This window comes from Chiloscyllium punctatum, chromosome 2 (assembly GCF_047496795.1).
Source record: "Chiloscyllium punctatum isolate Juve2018m chromosome 2, sChiPun1.3, whole genome shotgun sequence".
In the NCBI taxonomy this organism is placed as follows: Eukaryota; Metazoa; Chordata; class Chondrichthyes; order Orectolobiformes; family Hemiscylliidae; genus Chiloscyllium; species Chiloscyllium punctatum.
In genome coordinates this window covers 102113577-102132113 of record NC_092740.1, presented here as the reverse complement: position 1 = coordinate 102132113, position 18537 = coordinate 102113577, and the positions used below count along the sequence as shown (strand labels likewise).

The following is an 18537-nucleotide window of genomic DNA, read 5'->3' as shown; positions in this document are numbered from 1 at the left end:
AGTTATATGGATCAATGGAAATTTTGGTTTAATGTTACCTTTCTGTTCATGGCTTACTGACAAAAGACAATGTAAAGGAACTGGAAAGATCTGGAACATTAGTTCAACTCGGCAAATTGCATAAGAAGTGGTGGCTTTAGAATTGGTCTGGAACTTAAGCTGACTGAAACTTGTTGCTTCAGAATTCCCTGAGACCCTCTGCTGTAACTTCATTTGACTTTGCACCATAATTCCACCAACAGTCACTAGTTGAGTCAGTCACTTGGGGCAACTTGTAGAACGTGGCTCCAGTTTGGATGAGTGCCTTCAGAAGAACTTAGGATCTTTGTTTACAATTTTCTTCCTAAGGAAATCATACTGAAAATATTCCTCTAGTTTATGGAACTGGTTCCATGTTATGTGAGTTTCACTGTTTCATACTTGATCACCTGTAATGTTTTTTTAGTAACTATTTTGCACTGAAAATGACTGACTGAGGTTTGCATTTTTTTTGTCTGAGCTTTATGCATTTCATTGAATTTCTTTTATTATTTTCAGCCCTCCAACTCATAACATAGTGGTTAATGGTAGAAAGTGCATAAATTTTGCGTCCTTCAATTTTCTCGGATTGCTAGACAATGAAAGAGTTAAGGTGAGTTTGTTGACCTGCATGGCAGCAGTAAATTAAGGGGTGTGTAGATCTTAGATTAAGATAAATGTTTGGCACAACATCATAGGGCCTGTGCTGTGGTGTCTGTTCTGTCTTCTATGAAAGGGAAAAATCTTTGTAATTATTAATAAATTCCAATATCAAAATGGGATCCCACTGCATGCAAGTGGAGAGTGAAACATGAAATGTAATACATATTTAACTAAAATATTTGCAGGATGTCTGAGTTGGTCATTACATATTATATTCCTCATTTAAGTTTTCTGGTAAGTTTTTGTTTTCTAAATGAAATCATATGAATTTTTAGATGAGTAAGCATTACATTCTAATTTGCTTTGAAGTTTTAAAAAATGCATTTTTGTTCACACAGAATGTAGCTTTGGCCTCACTGAAAAAATATGGTGTAGGTACATGTGGACCTAGAGGGTTTTATGGGACATTTGGTAAGTTGAATTGTTTAGAAACATAATTAAATTGTATTTGTGGGATTCTAGTTGCATGTTATCTCTTAGCAAATCTATTGGCAAACCCCTTTAGCACCAATCTTGCGCCAAATTTATTTCACAGATCAAAGTAATCCTGAGTGATATGGCAAACCTAGTGCAAGAGGTACATAGACATCTCTGGAAAAGTGATTTTCTTAATCCTTAGTGCAAACATAGGAGTAAGTGAGGACTGCTGATGCTGGAGATCAGAGTGAAAGACTGTGGTGCCTGAAAAGCGCAGCAGGTCAGGCAGCATCAGGGAGCAGGAGAATAGACATTTTGGGCCTCAGCCCTTCAGCGTTTTGATGAAGGGCTTATGCCCAAAACGTCAATTCTCCTGCTTCTCAGATGCCGCCTGACCTGCAGGGCTTTTCCAGCACCACACTCATGGTGTAAACATAGGCAAGTGTACATTTCTAAATGAGAGTACAGTACAGGTTAGGATCACTTTTTCTCAGTTGTTCATCTGGCAGTGTAATTACTTTTTGCCCCACACATCTTAACTTGGCCATGGACATGGAGTCATACAGTGCAGAAAAGGCACTTCGGCTCATCAAGTCTGCACTGACAATAACTACCTACACTAATCCCAACTTCCTGCACATGCCCCATAACCTTGATGTTTGATATTTGAAGTGCTCATTCAAATATTTTTTTGGAAGGTTGTAAGATTTCAGGCCGCCTCAACCTTCCCAGACGGTGTATTCCAGATTCCCATTATCCTCCTTAGTGAATAACTTCTTTTTTCCTCAATCTGAACCCCCTGTCCCTCACATAAAACTATGTCCCCTTATGACTAACCCCTCAAACAAGAGGAACAGCTGAACACTACTCGCCCTATCCACACTACTCCGTCTTGTATACCTCAATCAGGGCGGCACTTTGGCTAGGGGAGGCCCACTGCTTAGCATTGTTGCCTCACAGCACCAGGGTTCCGGGTTTGATTTCAGCCTTGGGAAAACAGTCTGTGTGGAGTTTGCACATTCTCCCTGTGTGTGCATGGGTTTCCTCCTGCGCTTCAGTTTCCTCCTACAATCCAAATATGTGCAGGTAAGATGAATTGGCCATGCTAAATTGCCCATCGTATTCAGGGATGTGTAGGCTAGGTGCATTAGTCAGGGGAAATGTGGAGCAATAGGGAAAGGGAATGGGTCTGGGTGGGACACTCTTCAGAGGGTCATGAAGGGCTTTTGCCTGAAACATCGATTTCGAAGCTCTTTGGATGCTGCCTGAACTGCTGTGCTCTTCCAGCACCACTAATCCAGAATCTGGTTTCCAGCATCTGCAGTCATTGTTTTTACCTTTATTGGGTCAAATGGCCTGTTTCCATGTTTCAATGATTCTATGATATACCCCCTCAGCCTCCTCTACTCCAAAGAAACAATCCAAGCCTACCTTGTCTCTCCTTCAATGTCTTCAACCCAGGCAACATCTTGGAGAACTCCCAGATTTCATTATTTCAAGAAAATAACATCAAATTAATTTTTAATCTCAAAGTGAACATTAAACAAAAACTATTCACAACTCTCAGCCTGTACCTCCCTTTCCCTTAACTGCTTATTATCTGCCTCCAACTCAATAATTATCCTAGTGGAACAGCATATTATAAAAATTACATCAACTTAATTTCAAAACTACCCAGCTGCTGTCGACTTCGGTGTCTTTCTTCTTCAGGCTGAAGATCTCCCTGAGTTATCGTTTTTCCTTTTACTGCAAATATGTTTCATATGAAAAGGTACCTTTGATAAAGAGTGTTCCCTAATTTCTTGGGTCTCTCTCTCTCTCTCTCTCTCTGGCAGTTGCTATGCTTTAAATTTTCAAAATACCTGCATTTTTATATCCCCAACATCATTGGTTCAGTGTTGGCAAAACAATAAATTCAAACTTAATTGGGTTTTAGTATCCTGGGGCATAATTTAAACTGGTTAAATTTGAATTGTCAAAACAGCAGCAAACTCTGGTATCCATTTCACAGCCAAATGTTACATATCTTTTCAATTTTTGAGTACACTGAGACTGCCGTCTAGACATTTCCCAAGTGCTTGTAAGCTCTCAGTTCAGAACAGCATTCACACACACTCAAAAGTACACAGTGTCACCTTTATAACGCAACACTGATCCTTGCAGTACACCACTGGATGCTGGCCTCTGGGCACTTGAACAGTCTTCTATCGCTACCCTTTTCGACCTATTACTAAGCCAGTTTCTGATCCATCTCACCATGTTTCTCTGAATTCCACATTCTTTAAGAACATAAAAAAAATAGGAGCAGCAGTAGGCCATCCAGCCCTTTGAGCCTGCTCCCCCATTCAACAAGATCATGGCTGATCTTCTCATAGCCTCAGCTCCACTTATCTATCCTGTTACCATAACCCTTATTCCTTTACTGTTCAAAAATTACCTATCTTATTATCTTAGCTTTAAAAACATTCAATGAGAGAGCCTACTTCACAGGGCGTGGAATTCCACAGATTCGCAACCAGAAAAGCACTCATTTATTTCCACTCTTTGCTCCCTATTACTTAATCAATCCTCTGTCCATGCTAGCACATTACCCATAATGCCATACGTCTTTGTTATGCAGTATCCTTTTGTGTGGCACCTTGTCAGACACTTCTCAATTGGTCTCACATGTGATATCTTGTCAAAAGCTTTGCTAAAATCCACAAAAACAGCACCAACTAAACTTCCCTCATCCGCATTTAACATTTTGGTAAAATTCTAACAAGTTTGTTAGGCATGGCCCCCCCCTCGGACAGTCAGCACAACTTTGTCAATAATCAACCCATGCTTTTCCAAGTGGATATTAATTCTTTCCTTCAGAATTTTCTCCAATAGCTTCCTGACCACTGCCCATTAGAGCTTTCAATACCTCCCATTTCCTATGTCAAACTGTGCAAGGACCTCAATCAATATTCCTGAATCCTGTACCTACGTTTTCCTTTGGAAGACAGAAGGTGGAAGAGAGATTCATGAAACACCCTTCCAATATCTTGCGGCTTCACATGCAGGTTGGCCTCTTGGGGCCCCTATGTTTTCCTTGGTTAACCTCTTCCTTTTAATGTACTTTAAATTTTGTTGGGAGTTTCCCTAATCCTATTAGGAAGTCCTTGTTCGCATCCCCCCCTTTGCTCTTCTAATCACTTTTGTCACTTTCCCCCGCACATGTTATTTCTCTAAGGTCTCACTAAACGCTCTTTCATTCTTCCTTTATCTAATCCTGAATTGTTCTAGACATCCAGAGTTCCCCTAACTGACTCATGCTATATGTCACCCAAAGGGTATATGTTAGATCTATAGTTTCCCTAGCTCCTTTTTGAATGGTAAAGTTCTGCTGTAGTTTTACTTTGCTGGAGGTGTTCCCAGTTAACAGCCTAGATTTTGCTTTATTTTTACAAAAGCTGCTCTCTTTCCCCCACATGCTCACCTCAAAGAAAAAAGACCGAAGGTTTCTCTTGCAGGCCTTCTTTCTCCTCGTCCATACCAAAGTTTACCATACCATACTGTTACTAAAATTACTCCCCTAGTGCCACCTTGAAACTTATTTGGCTTTATTCCCCAGAACCCGATCCAGCGCTGTGCCATCCTATGTTCGGCCTTCTGTATATTGATTCAAAAAAAGCTCCCCTGAGGACATTTCAAGAAATCCACCCCTTTAATACTATGACAATCACAAGTTATATTAGGAAGGTTGAGATCCCCTAGGATAATTACCTGATTATTACTCTTCCACATCTGTGAACTGTCTACGTATTTTGCCCTTCTGTTTTCTGCTGACTCTTTGTGGGTCTATAACACGCTCGCTGGAATGTGACTGCCTCGTTTAACATTCAGAAGTTCTACTCATAAAGACCTTTCCAAGATATCATCTTCTCTGATAGCTCTAATTGACCCCTTAACTGATAGTGTTAGTCCACCATCCTTTTGCACCCCCTCTTGTCTTGCCTAAAGATCCCATACCCTGGAATATTGAGTTGCTGGTCCTTGCCTTCCCTTAACTGAGCTTCTGAGAAGGCAACAATATCATACCTTTAAGTTATCAGTCTTAAATATTATTTCCATATCACTAAGCAAAGACCATCCAAACTGGTCTCTGAAAGAGTCCCGGTTCAACTAAACTATGAAGTTAACTTGCGCAATTATCCTTTGTTTCCAAATCTATTGGTGTTGTATGACTAATTTAGCAGTAAGAGGGCTAGAATATTTTTGACTGGAACAGTTCTGCAATAAGATAGGGGTTTGTTTATTCCCAATTGATGATTTTCATTGAATTAAAACAAAATGCTGTAAATACCCAGAAAGTAACATCTATGGAGATGAAAATATTTAACTGATTCTGGTTGCTGAGCTTTCTTCATATGCATTGAAGGCTGTGGAATTCTTAATAAAAGTATAGAATGTAGCTGGAGCTTTAAGTTTCCTTGGAATACTGCAAGCAGCAGTTGATGTAGAGATCAATGAAGAGATGTAAAATGACTAGAACCTTGAAGGTTGTGGTTGTGATTGCAAACTAAATGGAAATGTTCTGTAAAGTAGTAATCCAAGCTCTCTCTAGTCTGCACAAATTAAATATCACATCATTAGCATCAAAACAATATTCTAAATTGGAAAAAGTACACATTAATCATTGTTTCAATTATATGGAATGTTCTTATAGTGTTGGGCTGGGAGAAAGTTGGAGGTTAAAGTGGAAGGGTTTTTCATGGCGATGTGGTGTTGTGGATGATTTTGAGGAGTGAATCAGAGAATCGCAGATTGAAATTATGCTGTTAGAATGCTGAAAGAGAAAGGTAAAAGAAAAGATGTATGATGACAGCATAGAGCCAAAGAGTCCTACAGCATGGAGGCAGGCCCTTTGGTCCAAACTGGTCTATGCCAACCAAAAATGTCCATCCATACTAACCAAAAATGTCCATCCATGCTGAGCCCATGTCCTTCTAAACCATTCCTATCTGTGTTTTTGTCCAAATGTCTCTTATATGTTAATGTACCCACCTCAACCATTTTTTTGTTGGCAGCTCATTCCATATGCAAACCACCTTCTGTGTTTTATTTTAAAAAGTTGTCCCTCCGGTTCCTTTTTATTGTTTCCCCTCTAATCTTAAACTGATGCCCTCTAGTCCCCAAACCTGGGAAAAAGACTGAGTGCATTTATCCTATCCATACGTCTCATGATCTTATATACTTCTGAGATCCCCCCCCCCCCCCCCCCCCCACCCCCCGCTCTCCAGTATCCTATGATCTAAAAGAAAAAACTCCTAGCTAGTCCAACCTCTCTCTCTAACTCAGACCGTTGTGTCCTGGCAACATCATAGAAAAAGTGCGTAAGAAGTTTACAAAGTTAATAACGTCTTTCCTACAGCAAGGTGACCAAAAATGAACACAACACGAGCAGTGCGGCCTCACCAACGTCCGGTACAACTGCTGCATAACTTCCCAACTTCGATACTCAATGACCTGACTGATGGAGGTCTGTTTGCAAAAAGCTGCCATCACTGCCCTGTCTACCTGTGACTTCAGTTTCAGACAACCATGTTCCTGAATGTCAAGATCCCTCTGTTCCACTATACTACCTAAAGCCCTACCATTCACCATGCAACTCCTACCTTGATTTGGCTTTCCAGAATGTAAGACCTCACACTTATCTACATTAAACTCCATTTGCTATTTCTCAACCTACTTCCCCAGCTGATCAAGGTCCTGTGGTCACTTCAGATAACCTTCCGCACTGTCCACAATACTGCCTAATTTGTCATCTGCAAACTTACTAATCATGCTTTCTATATTCTCATCCAAATCATTGATTTCAATAACAAACAGCAATGGGTCCAGCACTGACCCCTGAGGCACACCATGAGGCCTCCAATCTAACAAACATCCTTCCACCCTCTCCTTCCTACTATCAAGCCAAATGACTATCCAGTTTGCTGCCTTCCCTTAGATTCCATGTGATCTCATCTACCAGAGCAGCCTACCATGTGGAACCTTATCAAAAGGCCTTACTGAAATCCATCTGGACTATATCTACTGCCCTGCCCTTGTCAACCTTTCTGGTCACTTCAGAATTATAACAAATTTGAGAGGCATGATTTCCCAAGCACAAAGACAGATGGATTACTCTTAATCAAACTTTGTCTTTGTAAATGTGTATCTGATTCCTGTTCTATAGTTCTTGTTGTTGTTCTTGTTCTTGTTGTTATACCACTACTGCCATTATTATTATTATTAGGGCATAATATTTGCTACCTTCCAGTCTTCCAGGACATCACTTATGGCTAATGATGATGCAAAAATATCAATCACAACTCCTGCTATTTTTTTCTCTAGGCTGTTGCAGGGTTCTTGGATATATCTAGTCAGGACCAAGAGATTTATCCACTTCATACATTCTAATGCATCCAACACCACCTGTATGTGATACGGACTGTCCCCAAGATATCGCCGCTAACTTCATGTTCCTAAGTCTTGTCTTTCTCCACGGTAAACACAGGAGAAATATTCATTGAGGACCTTGCCCTTCTCTTACAGTTCTACGCAAAAATGTCCATTTGTTCCTTGAGTGGTCCTATTTTCAAGTTATTTTTCCTAAACACCACGCTGGATCGGACTGAAAAAACAATGATTTGTTGTGTGGAGGATGGTGAATTGGAACATGAGGACAAAGTGAAATGAAGATGGTTGTGTACAGTGTGTGATTCATTAGTTGAAGAAAATGAAAGACATGAGAAATTCTAGTAAAGATGATTGTATTATCAGATTTGATGGAAAAAGGACTGTATTCCTAACAGAATGTAGTGAGAGAGGGAGAGGAAGGGCAGTGCAGAAGGCTGAGGAAGTTTGCAACCTTATAGTGAGTATTCATTTATTGACTTTGCTATTTCCATTTTTGGATAGGCTAAGAAGGGTAGGGGCTTGTTGATGAGGCATTGGAAATTTAAATTACCCACAGTGGGTAATTACCCATTCAGCCCATTGAGTCCATACCAACCTGCCAAAAAGCATCCCACCGAGACTCCTACCCTATCTGTGTAACTCTGTATTACCACCCATGGCTAACCTACCCAGTCCTCTCATCCTAGACACTATGGGCAACTTAGCATGCCAATCACCTAACCAGCACACTTTTGGACTGTGGAAGGAAACCCACACAGAGAGAATGTGCAAACTCACACAGTCATCCAAGGCTGGAATTGAACCCAGGCTACTGGCGCTGAGAGGCAGCAAAAACATTGTTGAATCATTATTTGCTTTTTACCATTTATCATTTTTACCAATTTGTAAATCTGCACGCATCTGCAAATCTGAGATTCCTCCAACTCGACGCTTCAAAAATACTTCTGCAGTCATGTCCTGAGATCATCAAATGTAAAATATAAAATACAAGTGGCAAGAACACTTACCACTTTGTGGCCCAATTTTATCTTTTACCCTTTAGTGTTAAACTGTTTCCATGGAGATTGAGATTTGAAACCTTAATTACCAACATGGAAAATCCCACAACCCAAGATTTCACATTTTAATCTAAAGTCTTAGTGTTAATTTTAAAGTATTTACTAAACATTATTTTGTAAGTAACTAAATACAGTATGCTGGAAAAGAGATATTTCACAGATGTTTCTTAATACAGCCAATAGCCCACACCACAATTGAATTGAATTGAATTTATTGTCACGTGTACCGAAACACGGTGAAAAGCTTTGTCTTGTGAGCAATACAGGCAGATCACATAGTTAAGTCGCATAGGTAGTAAATAATAGGTGAACGCAGGTACAGGTGAATGTTAAGGGTTTAATTTTGTAAATCCCCACAAGTTACCTTTTAATTTGGCTACTTACCAAGAAATCTCTCTGACAATCAAGTCCTGAAATAGTGATTTTAAACTCTGTTGCAGATATAGCAACCAAAATAAGACCTCGCAAGTAAGCAAGTTAAGCTCAACTTGGCTGTTACCTGATTTAGTGGAAGAATCTAGCCAGGATTCCAACTCCTGAGTCTGTCCTCGAACAGTGTTGTTCTTCACAGTTCTGCTGAATTGTTATGGTGTTGGATTCTTGTACAATTTTCTTTCATACTTGTGGTGTACCATTATTGACAATCTTCGCATTCTTTCATTTCAACGTTGATCACGCTTCTGAAGATCTCCAGTCCGTAGCTTTCCGCTTTATCAGAAGTGGCTCTCCTGTTCCTTTGTTATATTGGGGTTAATTGTGTTTTTGAAATAGCTTTTCCTGCAATTAACCCCATTACTTCAGGTTATACCTTCTGCAGACAGACTTAGTTACCTATTTGCCATGAGGCAGTGGGTTATTGTCTCCTGTCTCCCCAGGAAGCAGCTTGTTTATGTTCCTTAGACTCGAATTGAGAAACAGTTTATTCCAGAGTTATTGCTGATGCTTCAATTTGTTAAAGTTTATATTGTTGCACAACAGAAAATCCAAATCCCTCCTGGAATTTCAGTAAACTCTTCCTGCTACACTAAGGCAAATCTTTGCATCCTTGTCAAAAGTTCCTTCACTAGTGTATGAAGGCTTAATAATTAACTTGCCAGTCTTGAGTTGTGAATCTTTGAAACCAGTATGTTTAAGGGAGCAGCTCCTGGTGTGATAGTGGGAATTTGATTACATAGAGAGTTTTATATCGTCAGCTTTACAATCGAAGGGAGCACACGTTGAAACGTATTAGCTTGCTTTTCACTTAGAAGAAAGTGAAGATTGCTAATGCTTTTCGGGAAGATTTTAAATTAATTCAGCAGGGGCATGAGAACCTGAATTGTAGCTCCAGTGTACAAGAGGTTGAGAGTAGAGAGGTCACAGGAGGATACTAGCAGGCAGGAAGGTGGTTTGAAGTGTATCGACTTTGATGCCAGGAGCATCCGGAATAAGGTGAGTATTAGTTGGTACCTGGGATTTCAATGTTGTGGACATTTTGGAGACATGGATAGAGCAGGGACAGGAATATTTATTGCAGGTTCCAAGGTTTAGATGTTTCAGTAAGAACAGGGCATGTGGCAAAAGGGTGTATGGCATTGTTAGTGAAGGACAATATTACGGTGGCAGAAAGGATGTTTGAGAACTCGTCTACTGAGGCAGTATGGGCTGAAGTTAGAAACAGAAAAGGAGAGGTTACCCTGTTGGGAGTTTTCTATAGGTCTCCGAACAGTTCTAGAGGGAAGGATTGCAAAGATGATTCTGGATAAGGGTAGTTATGGGGTCTTTAACTTTCCAAATATTGACTGGAGACACTAAAGTTCGAGTACCTTGATGGGTCAGTTTTTGTCCAGTGCATGCAGAAGGATTTCCTGACACAGTATGGTTAGCCAACAAGAGACAAGGCCAAATTGGATTTGATACTGGGTAATGAACCCAGCCAGGTATTAAATTTGGCGGTATAGAGTCATAGAGATGTACAGCATGGAAATAGGCCCTTGGGTTCAACCCGTCCATGCCGACCAGATATCCCAACCCAATCTAGTCCCGCCTGACAGCAACCGGCCCATATCCCTCCAAACCCTTCCTATTCATATACCCATCCAAATGCCTTTCAAATGTGCAATTGTACCAGTTTCCACCACTTCCTCTGGCAGCTTATTCCATACAGACACTACACGCTGTGTGAAAAGGTTGCCCCTTAGGTCTTTTTATATCTTTCCCCTTTCATCCTTAACCCTCTAGTTCTGAACTCCCCGACCCCAGGAATAGACTTTGTTTATTTGTCCTATCTATGCCCTTCATAATTTTGTAAACCTCTATATAAGGTCTCTGTTCAGCCTCCGCTCCAGGGAAAACAGCCCCAGCCTGTTCAGCCTCTCCCTACAGCTCAACTTCTCCCACCCCGGCAACATCCTTGTAAATCTTTTCTGAACCCTTTCAAGTTTCATAACATCTTTCTGACAGGAAGGAGACCAGAATTGCATGCAATATTCCAACAGTGGCCTCCTAACCAATGTCCTATACAGCCGCAACATGACCCCCCCCAAAACTCCTGTAACCTTTAAAAGAAAGCATACCAAAAGCTGCCTTTGCTATCCTATCTACCTGCGACTCTACTTTCAAGGAGCTATGAACCTGCACTCCAAGGTCTCTTTGATCATGCAACACTCCCTAGAACTTAAGTGTATAAGTCCTGCTAAGATTTGCTTTCTCAAAATGCAGCACCTCACATTTATCTGAATTAAACTCCATCTGCCATTTCTCAGCCCATTGGTCCCATCTGGTCAAGATCCTGTTGTAATCTGAGGTAACCTTCTTTGCTGTCTACGACACCTCCAATTTTGGTGTCATCAGCAAACATGCTAACTGTACCTCTTCTGCTTGCATCCAAATCATTTATGTAAATGACAAAAAGTAGAGGACCCAGCACCAATCCTTGTGGCACTCCACTGGCCACAGGCCTCCAGTCTGAAAAACAGCCCCTAACTACTACCCTCTGTCTTCTACCTTTTGAGCCAGTTCTGTATCCAAATGGCTAGTTCTCCCTGAGATCTAACCTTGCTAAGGTATGTGAGCACAATTCAGTTACGTTTACTTTAGTGATGGAAAGGGATAGATATATACTGCAGAGCAAGATTTATCGCTGGGGCAAAGGCAATTATGATGTGGTTAGGCAAGATTTAGGATGCATAGGATGGGGAAGGAAATTTCAGGGGTTGGGCACAATTGACTTGTGGAGCTTGTTCAAGGAATAACAACTACGTATCCTTGATATGTATGTACCTGTCAGGCAGGGAGGAAGTGCTTGAGCAAGGGAACTGTGGTTTATGAAAGAAGTTGATTCTTCTTCAAGGTGAAGAAGGAGGCTTATGTAAAGGTGAGACATTAAAGCTCACTTAGGGCAGTTGAGAGTTATAAACTTGCCAGCAAGGACCTAATAGAGAGAGCTCAGAAAAGCCAGGAGGGGACATGAGAAGGTTTTGGCAGGCAGAATCAAGGAAAACCCTAAAGCTTTCTAAAGGGTCAAGAATAAAAGAATGACTAGACTAGACTAAGTTTATGGCCTGTCAAGGACAGTAGTGGGAAGTTGTGCATGGAGTCTGAGGAGGTAAGAGAAGCACTAAATGAATATTTTTTGTCTTTTTTTTTCCTGTGTGAATATTGTCAATGTTGTCGAGCAGGATACTGAGATACAGGCTTTTAGACTAGACTGGATTTGGGTTGTTAGCAAAGCTGGATGAGATTTATCCTGGGAAGCTAGGGAGGAGATTGCAGAGCCTTTGTCTTTGATCTTTGTCGTCATTGTCTACAGGAATAGTGTCAGAACACTTGAGGATAACCAATGTCCCCTTGTTCAAGAAGGGCAGTAGAGACAGCCCTGGTAGTTATAGACCAGTGAGTCTTTCTTTGGTTATGGGTAAAGTGTTGGAAAGGATTATAAGAGAGGATCTATAATTATCTAGAAAGGAATAATTTGATTAGGGATAGTCAACACAGTTGTGTGAAGGGTAGGTCATGCCTCTCAAACCTTTGAGTTCTTTAGTGACCAAACAGGTGAATGAGGTAAAGTGGTTGATGTGGTATATATGGATTTCAGTAAAGCATTTGATAAGGTTGCCCACAGTTGGCTGTTGCAGAAAATACAGAGGCATGGGATTGAGAGCGATTTAGCAGTTTGGATCAGAAATTGGCTAGCTGAAAGAAGAGGGGGTGATTGATGATGAGAAATGTTCATCCTTGAGTTCAGTTACTAGTGGTGTACTGCAAGGACCTGTTTTGGGTCCACTGCTTTTGGTCACTTTTATAAATGACCTGGATAAGGGCATAAAAGTATGGGTTAGTAAATTTGCAGATGACACATAGCGTTTTGGATAGTGCCGAGTTACAGAGATGGACTGAAGTGGCAAATGGAGTTTAATGTGGAAAAGTGTGAGGTGATTCCCTTTGGAAGGAGTAACAGGAATAGATTAGATTAGATTACTTAGTGTGGAAACAGGCCCTTTGGCTCAACAAGTACACACCGACCCGCCGAAGCGCAACCCAACCAAACCCTTTCCCCTACATTTACCCCTTCACCTAACACTACAGGCAATTTAGCATGGCCAATTCACCTAACCTGCCCACTAGAATACTGAGCTAATGGTAAGATTCTTGGTAGTGTGGATGAGCAGAAATATGTGTCCATATACATGGATCCCTGCAGTTTGCCACTCAGGTTGATAGGGTTGTTAAGACTTAGTGGGTTAGCTTTTAGTGGTAGAGGGATTGAGTTTCAGAGCCTTGATGCAGCTGTACAAAACTCTGGTGCGGCTGTACATAAGTTGTGGTCACCGCATTGGGAAGGGGCAGAGATTTACCAAGCTGTTGCCTGGTGTGGAGGGGGGGGGGGAGGGGGGGGAGGTCTTGTGATGAAAGGCTGAAGGACTTGAGGCTGTTTTCGTGAGAGAGAAGAAGGTTGAGAGTTGACTCAATAGAGACATAGAAGATGTTCAGAGGATTAGACAGGGTTGACAATGAGCACCTTTTTCCTGGAATGGTTTTAGCTAGCATGAGGGGACATAGGTTTAAATTGAGGGGTGATAGACACAGGACAGATGTCCGATGTAGGTTGTTTACCCAGAGTGTAGTAAGGTCATGGAATGCCCTGCCTGCAACATTAGTAGACTTGCCAACTTTAAGAGCATTTAAATGGTCATCAGATAAACCTATTTGCCTGTGGTGTTCTATGTTCTATTTACCTAACTGGAAACCCTATAGATTTGAAAGGCTTTTGGTTTCTGTGAGCAGAAAACCTAGCTGACATTGGATGTCAGAATTTTTCCATGGCAAAAAGAGTTTGTCCAAAACCATTTCAAAGAGGTTATCTCAGTGTATTCCAGACATTTAGGAAGCTGAAGAAGTTTAGCTTCAATTCTGTGAACACACTATGGAGAATCTATTGAAATGTCAAGAGTGGAAATTGAAAGAAACAATTAAATATGTCAGAGATATGATAGGGAAGGAAACTCTGACATTTGAATATAATAAATTGTGTTGTGATAGATGCAAATTTTTGTTTTTTTTTGCTTTGAAATCTTTTGATTCATTTAAATAGCTTGGCTTCTTCTATATTATTTTAATTTATGTGTAATAAATGTTTTATTAAAGCAAATCTGCAGCTTTGCATCTTTGTGTTTCAGTGAAAGACCTCCTTGCATAACAGACAAAATATCAAGGCAGATTTCAGTCTGGGATCAGACTTGTAGTAATATTAGTTGGGATCATAATATTTAAATATCTACAAGCACTAATCTTTTCAAATCAGCATTCTGCAGTCACAGAAGTTTACCTTCATCCAGCTTATTGTTCTGTCCTCTGTTTTCTGTAGTCTGACTAACTGACAAGTCTAAATCTGCACAAAGTAAGGCCAGCTGCCTGCCTTTCATTCCGGTGTTAAACCTTGTCTCTGAATTTCAGTAAGCTATGATTTGCCTGCCCTGTCTTGATGTCTAGATCTCATGAGTTTGTAGGCTGGCACATCTGTAGGTTAACCGACAGAAAATTTAAAACCACTATTTAGAAAGTCTCCCATTTGTAAAACCAGAATCTGACCTAACTGACCTTTTCAAAATATGGTGTATCTGATTGCCTTGTTATTTACTTCATATTCTGACATTTTATTTGATAGCTGTCATTTTTTAAAAAGTTTAACTTTTCCATTTACCGAATTATGGTAAAGTCTTTCGTTAACATTACGATATTTAATTTACAAAAGAAAATAAACCCAGCTTCTTTAATGTTTCCCCCTCACTGGATAGAATTTTCGTTACCTAAGATTAAACTTCCTATTGGGTAATCTCCTTTTATGAATCTTATTGAAATTTATAGTTAGATTTTGCACATTTTTATCCTGCAATTTATAATTTAGAAAAGTCCTTATCAGATTTCATTACTTTGTTTGATGCTCATGGGAGTTATTATCTGGACTTCTTTCTTTTGGTTTAAGAGCATCTAGCTTATTATACACAAATACGTTCTAATGCACACCCTGTTTTGCACCATCTGTCAGTCCAGGAAAGCTTATTCTTGGAAATCTTTTTTTTCCCCCCTTATTTTTTGTGAGGGGATAAAGTAGGTAAAAGATTCAGTTCTGCCACTTCTGTCCCCTGATTTGAACTTCCTACCATCATTTAGAAAAAAACAAATATAACGTTGTATGTGTATCTTTGAATCATTTTAGTGTAGTATAACATATTTTCTACATTTGCGTTCTTTGAGCTTCAGTAACTTGTACAAATGTCAGTTTTTGTAAATACGTAATTCTCTCAGTCCAGTAGTGTTCTTTCTCCATATCTCTAGGTGCACTTCAAATCAAACAATTTTGATATTTGATTCTAGATGCTCCCCAGATCTGAATTTATTTTCTGTAGTTGGCTCATTGGTCTAGTTAGGATCACAGAAAATGATTTTACTGTGACAAGTGGTGGGCGGCACGGTGGCACAGTGGTTAGCACTGCTGCCTCACAGCGCCAGAGACCCGGATTCATTTCCCACCTCAGGCGACTGACTGTGTGGAGTTTGCATATTCTCCCCGTGTCTGCGTGGGTTTCCTCCGGGTGCTCCGGTTTCCTCCCACAATCCAAAGATGTGCAGGTCAGGTGAATTGGCCATGCTAAATTGCCTGTAGTGTTAGGTAAGGGGTAAATGTAGGGGTATGGGTGGGTTGCGCTTTGGCGGGTGGGTGTGGACTTGTTGGGCTGAAGGGCCTGTTTCCACACTGTAAGTAATCTAATCTAATCTAATCTTAAAAAAAAAAGTCCTGCATTTCCTCAAGAAAATGTCCCTCCTTGTCTTTCCTTGACCACTGCCGATTTCATAGAGTCATTACAGAATAGAAATAGGTCCTTTAGCCCACCATGTCTGTGCCAACCGATAAACACAAACTCTACTAATCCATTTACCTGCAATTTGTCCATAGCCTGCTATGTCCTGGCATATTCGGATTTTTCCACATTTGCCATTGGGGAAAAAACACTTATGGCCTACCTATTCCTGTCTCTTTAAATTTTGTATGCCTCAATCAGATCCTCATCCCCAGCCCTTCAGCCTCCTCTGCTCCAGGGGAAACAAGCCCAACCTATCTAGTGTCTCCTCATAACTGAAACTTTCCACTCCCAGGCAACATTCTGGTGATCTCATTTGCACTCGATGGAGTGCAAATGTTTTGTTTTGATTGTAAGGTGACCAGAGCTGCATACAGTATTCCATCTATGGCCTAACAAATGCTATTTTCAAAAAAAAGGCAACAAATATTCCCTGCTTCGATATTCTGCTGCTTGGCTAATGAAGGCAAGCATCCTGTAGGCTGCCCTCACCACCCTACCTACCTGTGCTCACACATTCAGGGATCCGTGGATCCTCAGTACTCCCAAGGGACCTACCATTGCGTAAATCCTTCTCCTTGTTAAACCTTTGAAAATGCATCAGCTTGCACTTTCAGGATTAAATTCCATCTGCCATTCGTCTGCTCAATGTACCAGCTGATCAATATCAGGCTGAGACCATTTAGGGTGACACACATCAACTACACTACCTTGGTATTTAGCCATCTTTTTTCAAAACAGAGTTAAATCTGAACATGCTCCACTTGAAATTTCCAATGACACTGTCTTTTTCCTTTTGAATATAATTGAGAAATAGTCATTCAAGACTTCAACTGCAATCCCCTGGCTCCATGCACCTTTTAGTCTGTAATAGGTCTCTGTTTTCCTGGTAATCGTCTTGCTGTTAATATACCAGAAAAATCCTTTTGGCGTTTCCTTAACAGCTAGGATTAAAGGTATTTGTGACCCCTCTTTGCCATCCTAATTTATTAAGCATTCATTCCCCGTACACTACTCCTGAAGGGCCTTCCCAGTTTTTGATTCTCTATACCTAACAAATGCTTCCTTTTTCTTTATCAAGCTCGAGATGATGTCCAAGAGTTCCCTGGACCTGATGTCATTGTCCTCGCCCTTTTACTCTTTGAGGAACATGTTGGCTCTTAACACTCATGACACTACTTTTGAAGACTCCTGCTTTCAAGTAGCCACTCCCAGTCTATTTACAAAATCATCTCATGATATTGAAATTGGCCTTTTTCCACTTTAAACACTTAACTTGTGCACTATCCTTATTCCTTTCCATAAGGACTTTGGAACTTTCCGAGTTATGGTCACTGTTCATTCTCTAGTATTAGGTCTAACATCTCTAGTAGGACTATTTATGCACCAAAGGTGATCCCAGTTAATGTTAGCAAAGTTGAAATCTCCTACCATAACCCTATTCCACTTGCATCTCTGAACGTGTGCACTCCTGTGTCTTCCTCTGACTGTTGGGAGGACTGTGCTCACACAGGGTTCCATGGATCCTCAGTATTCCCAAGGGACCTACCATTGCGTAAATCCTTCTCCTTGTTAAACCTTTAAAAATGCATCAGAAGAATTTTGTTTATTCTTAAACATTAACCAGATTAGATCATAATATATAGAATTAGACCATATGGCCCATTGAGTTTGCTCCCCATTCGAGCATGGCTGATAAGTTTCTCAATACCATTCTCCTTTCTTCTCCCTGTGACCCTTTATCTCCTCACTAATCAAGAGCCTATTTATCGCTGTCTTAAATACACTTAAAGATTTGGTCTCGTTAGCCTTCTGCAGCAATAATTTAGCAACAATGACCTCGCTCCTTCATCCAGATCATTAATATGTCACATAAATTGTTGTGTTCCCAACACTGACCCCTATGGAACTCCACTAGTCGCCAGCTGCAAACCTTAAAAACTTTATTCCCACTCTCTGCCATCTGCCAGTCAATCCCCTCTCCATGCTAGTACCTTGCCTTAACAATGTTTATCATATTTAACAGCCTCCTGTGCAGCACCTTGTCAAAGGCCTCTGGAAATCCAAAAAAGTCATGGCCATTGGCTGTCCATTTTTTTTCAACTTGCTCATTACCACGCAAGGAATTCTAACAAGTTTGTCAGACATGACTTTCCTGCTGACTCTGCCCTATTTTTGGCATACACTTATAAGTGCAGAGGAACCTCAGTTATCTGAAGGACATGGGTGGGGAGTGTTTCGTTTGGTTAATAGAATGCCGGATAGCATAGTTAGCCCAAGCATCGGGACCTTACAATCTTGTTCAGATAATCCGAACAATCAGTTAATCACATGCCAGATAATCGAGATTCCTCTGTACTTCACAATCTGATCCTTAATAATGGATACTAAAAATCTTGCCAATTATTGAGGTCAAATTGATTAGCCTATAGTTTCTTCTCTTCTGCCTCCCTCCTTTCTTAAATAGGAATGTTGCATTAACCATTTCAACTCTTGTGGGACTGTCCCATCGCTCTAGTGATTGTTGAAAGATCACCATAAAGGTCTGTACAATATCCTCAGCTTTCTCCTTCAGAACCCTGGGGTGTAGTCTATCTGACTTGGATGGTTTT

At 40.6% G+C, this 18537-nt stretch overlaps 1 protein-coding gene across 2 annotated transcripts in view; it reads left to right on the top strand.

Annotated features, from left to right (window-relative positions):
* sptlc1 (serine palmitoyltransferase, long chain base subunit 1) overlaps nt 1–18537 on the top strand; it is a 55834-nt gene that overhangs the window by 13589 nt on the left and 23708 nt on the right. For both annotated transcript variants that reach the window (XM_072586859.1, XM_072586860.1), the window contains exons 4-5: nt 538–631; nt 1020–1092. In XM_072586859.1, coding sequence (XP_072442960.1) covers nt 538–631; nt 1020–1092 — 167 coding nt within the window. The remainder of the gene's footprint in view (nt 1–537; nt 632–1019; nt 1093–18537) is intronic.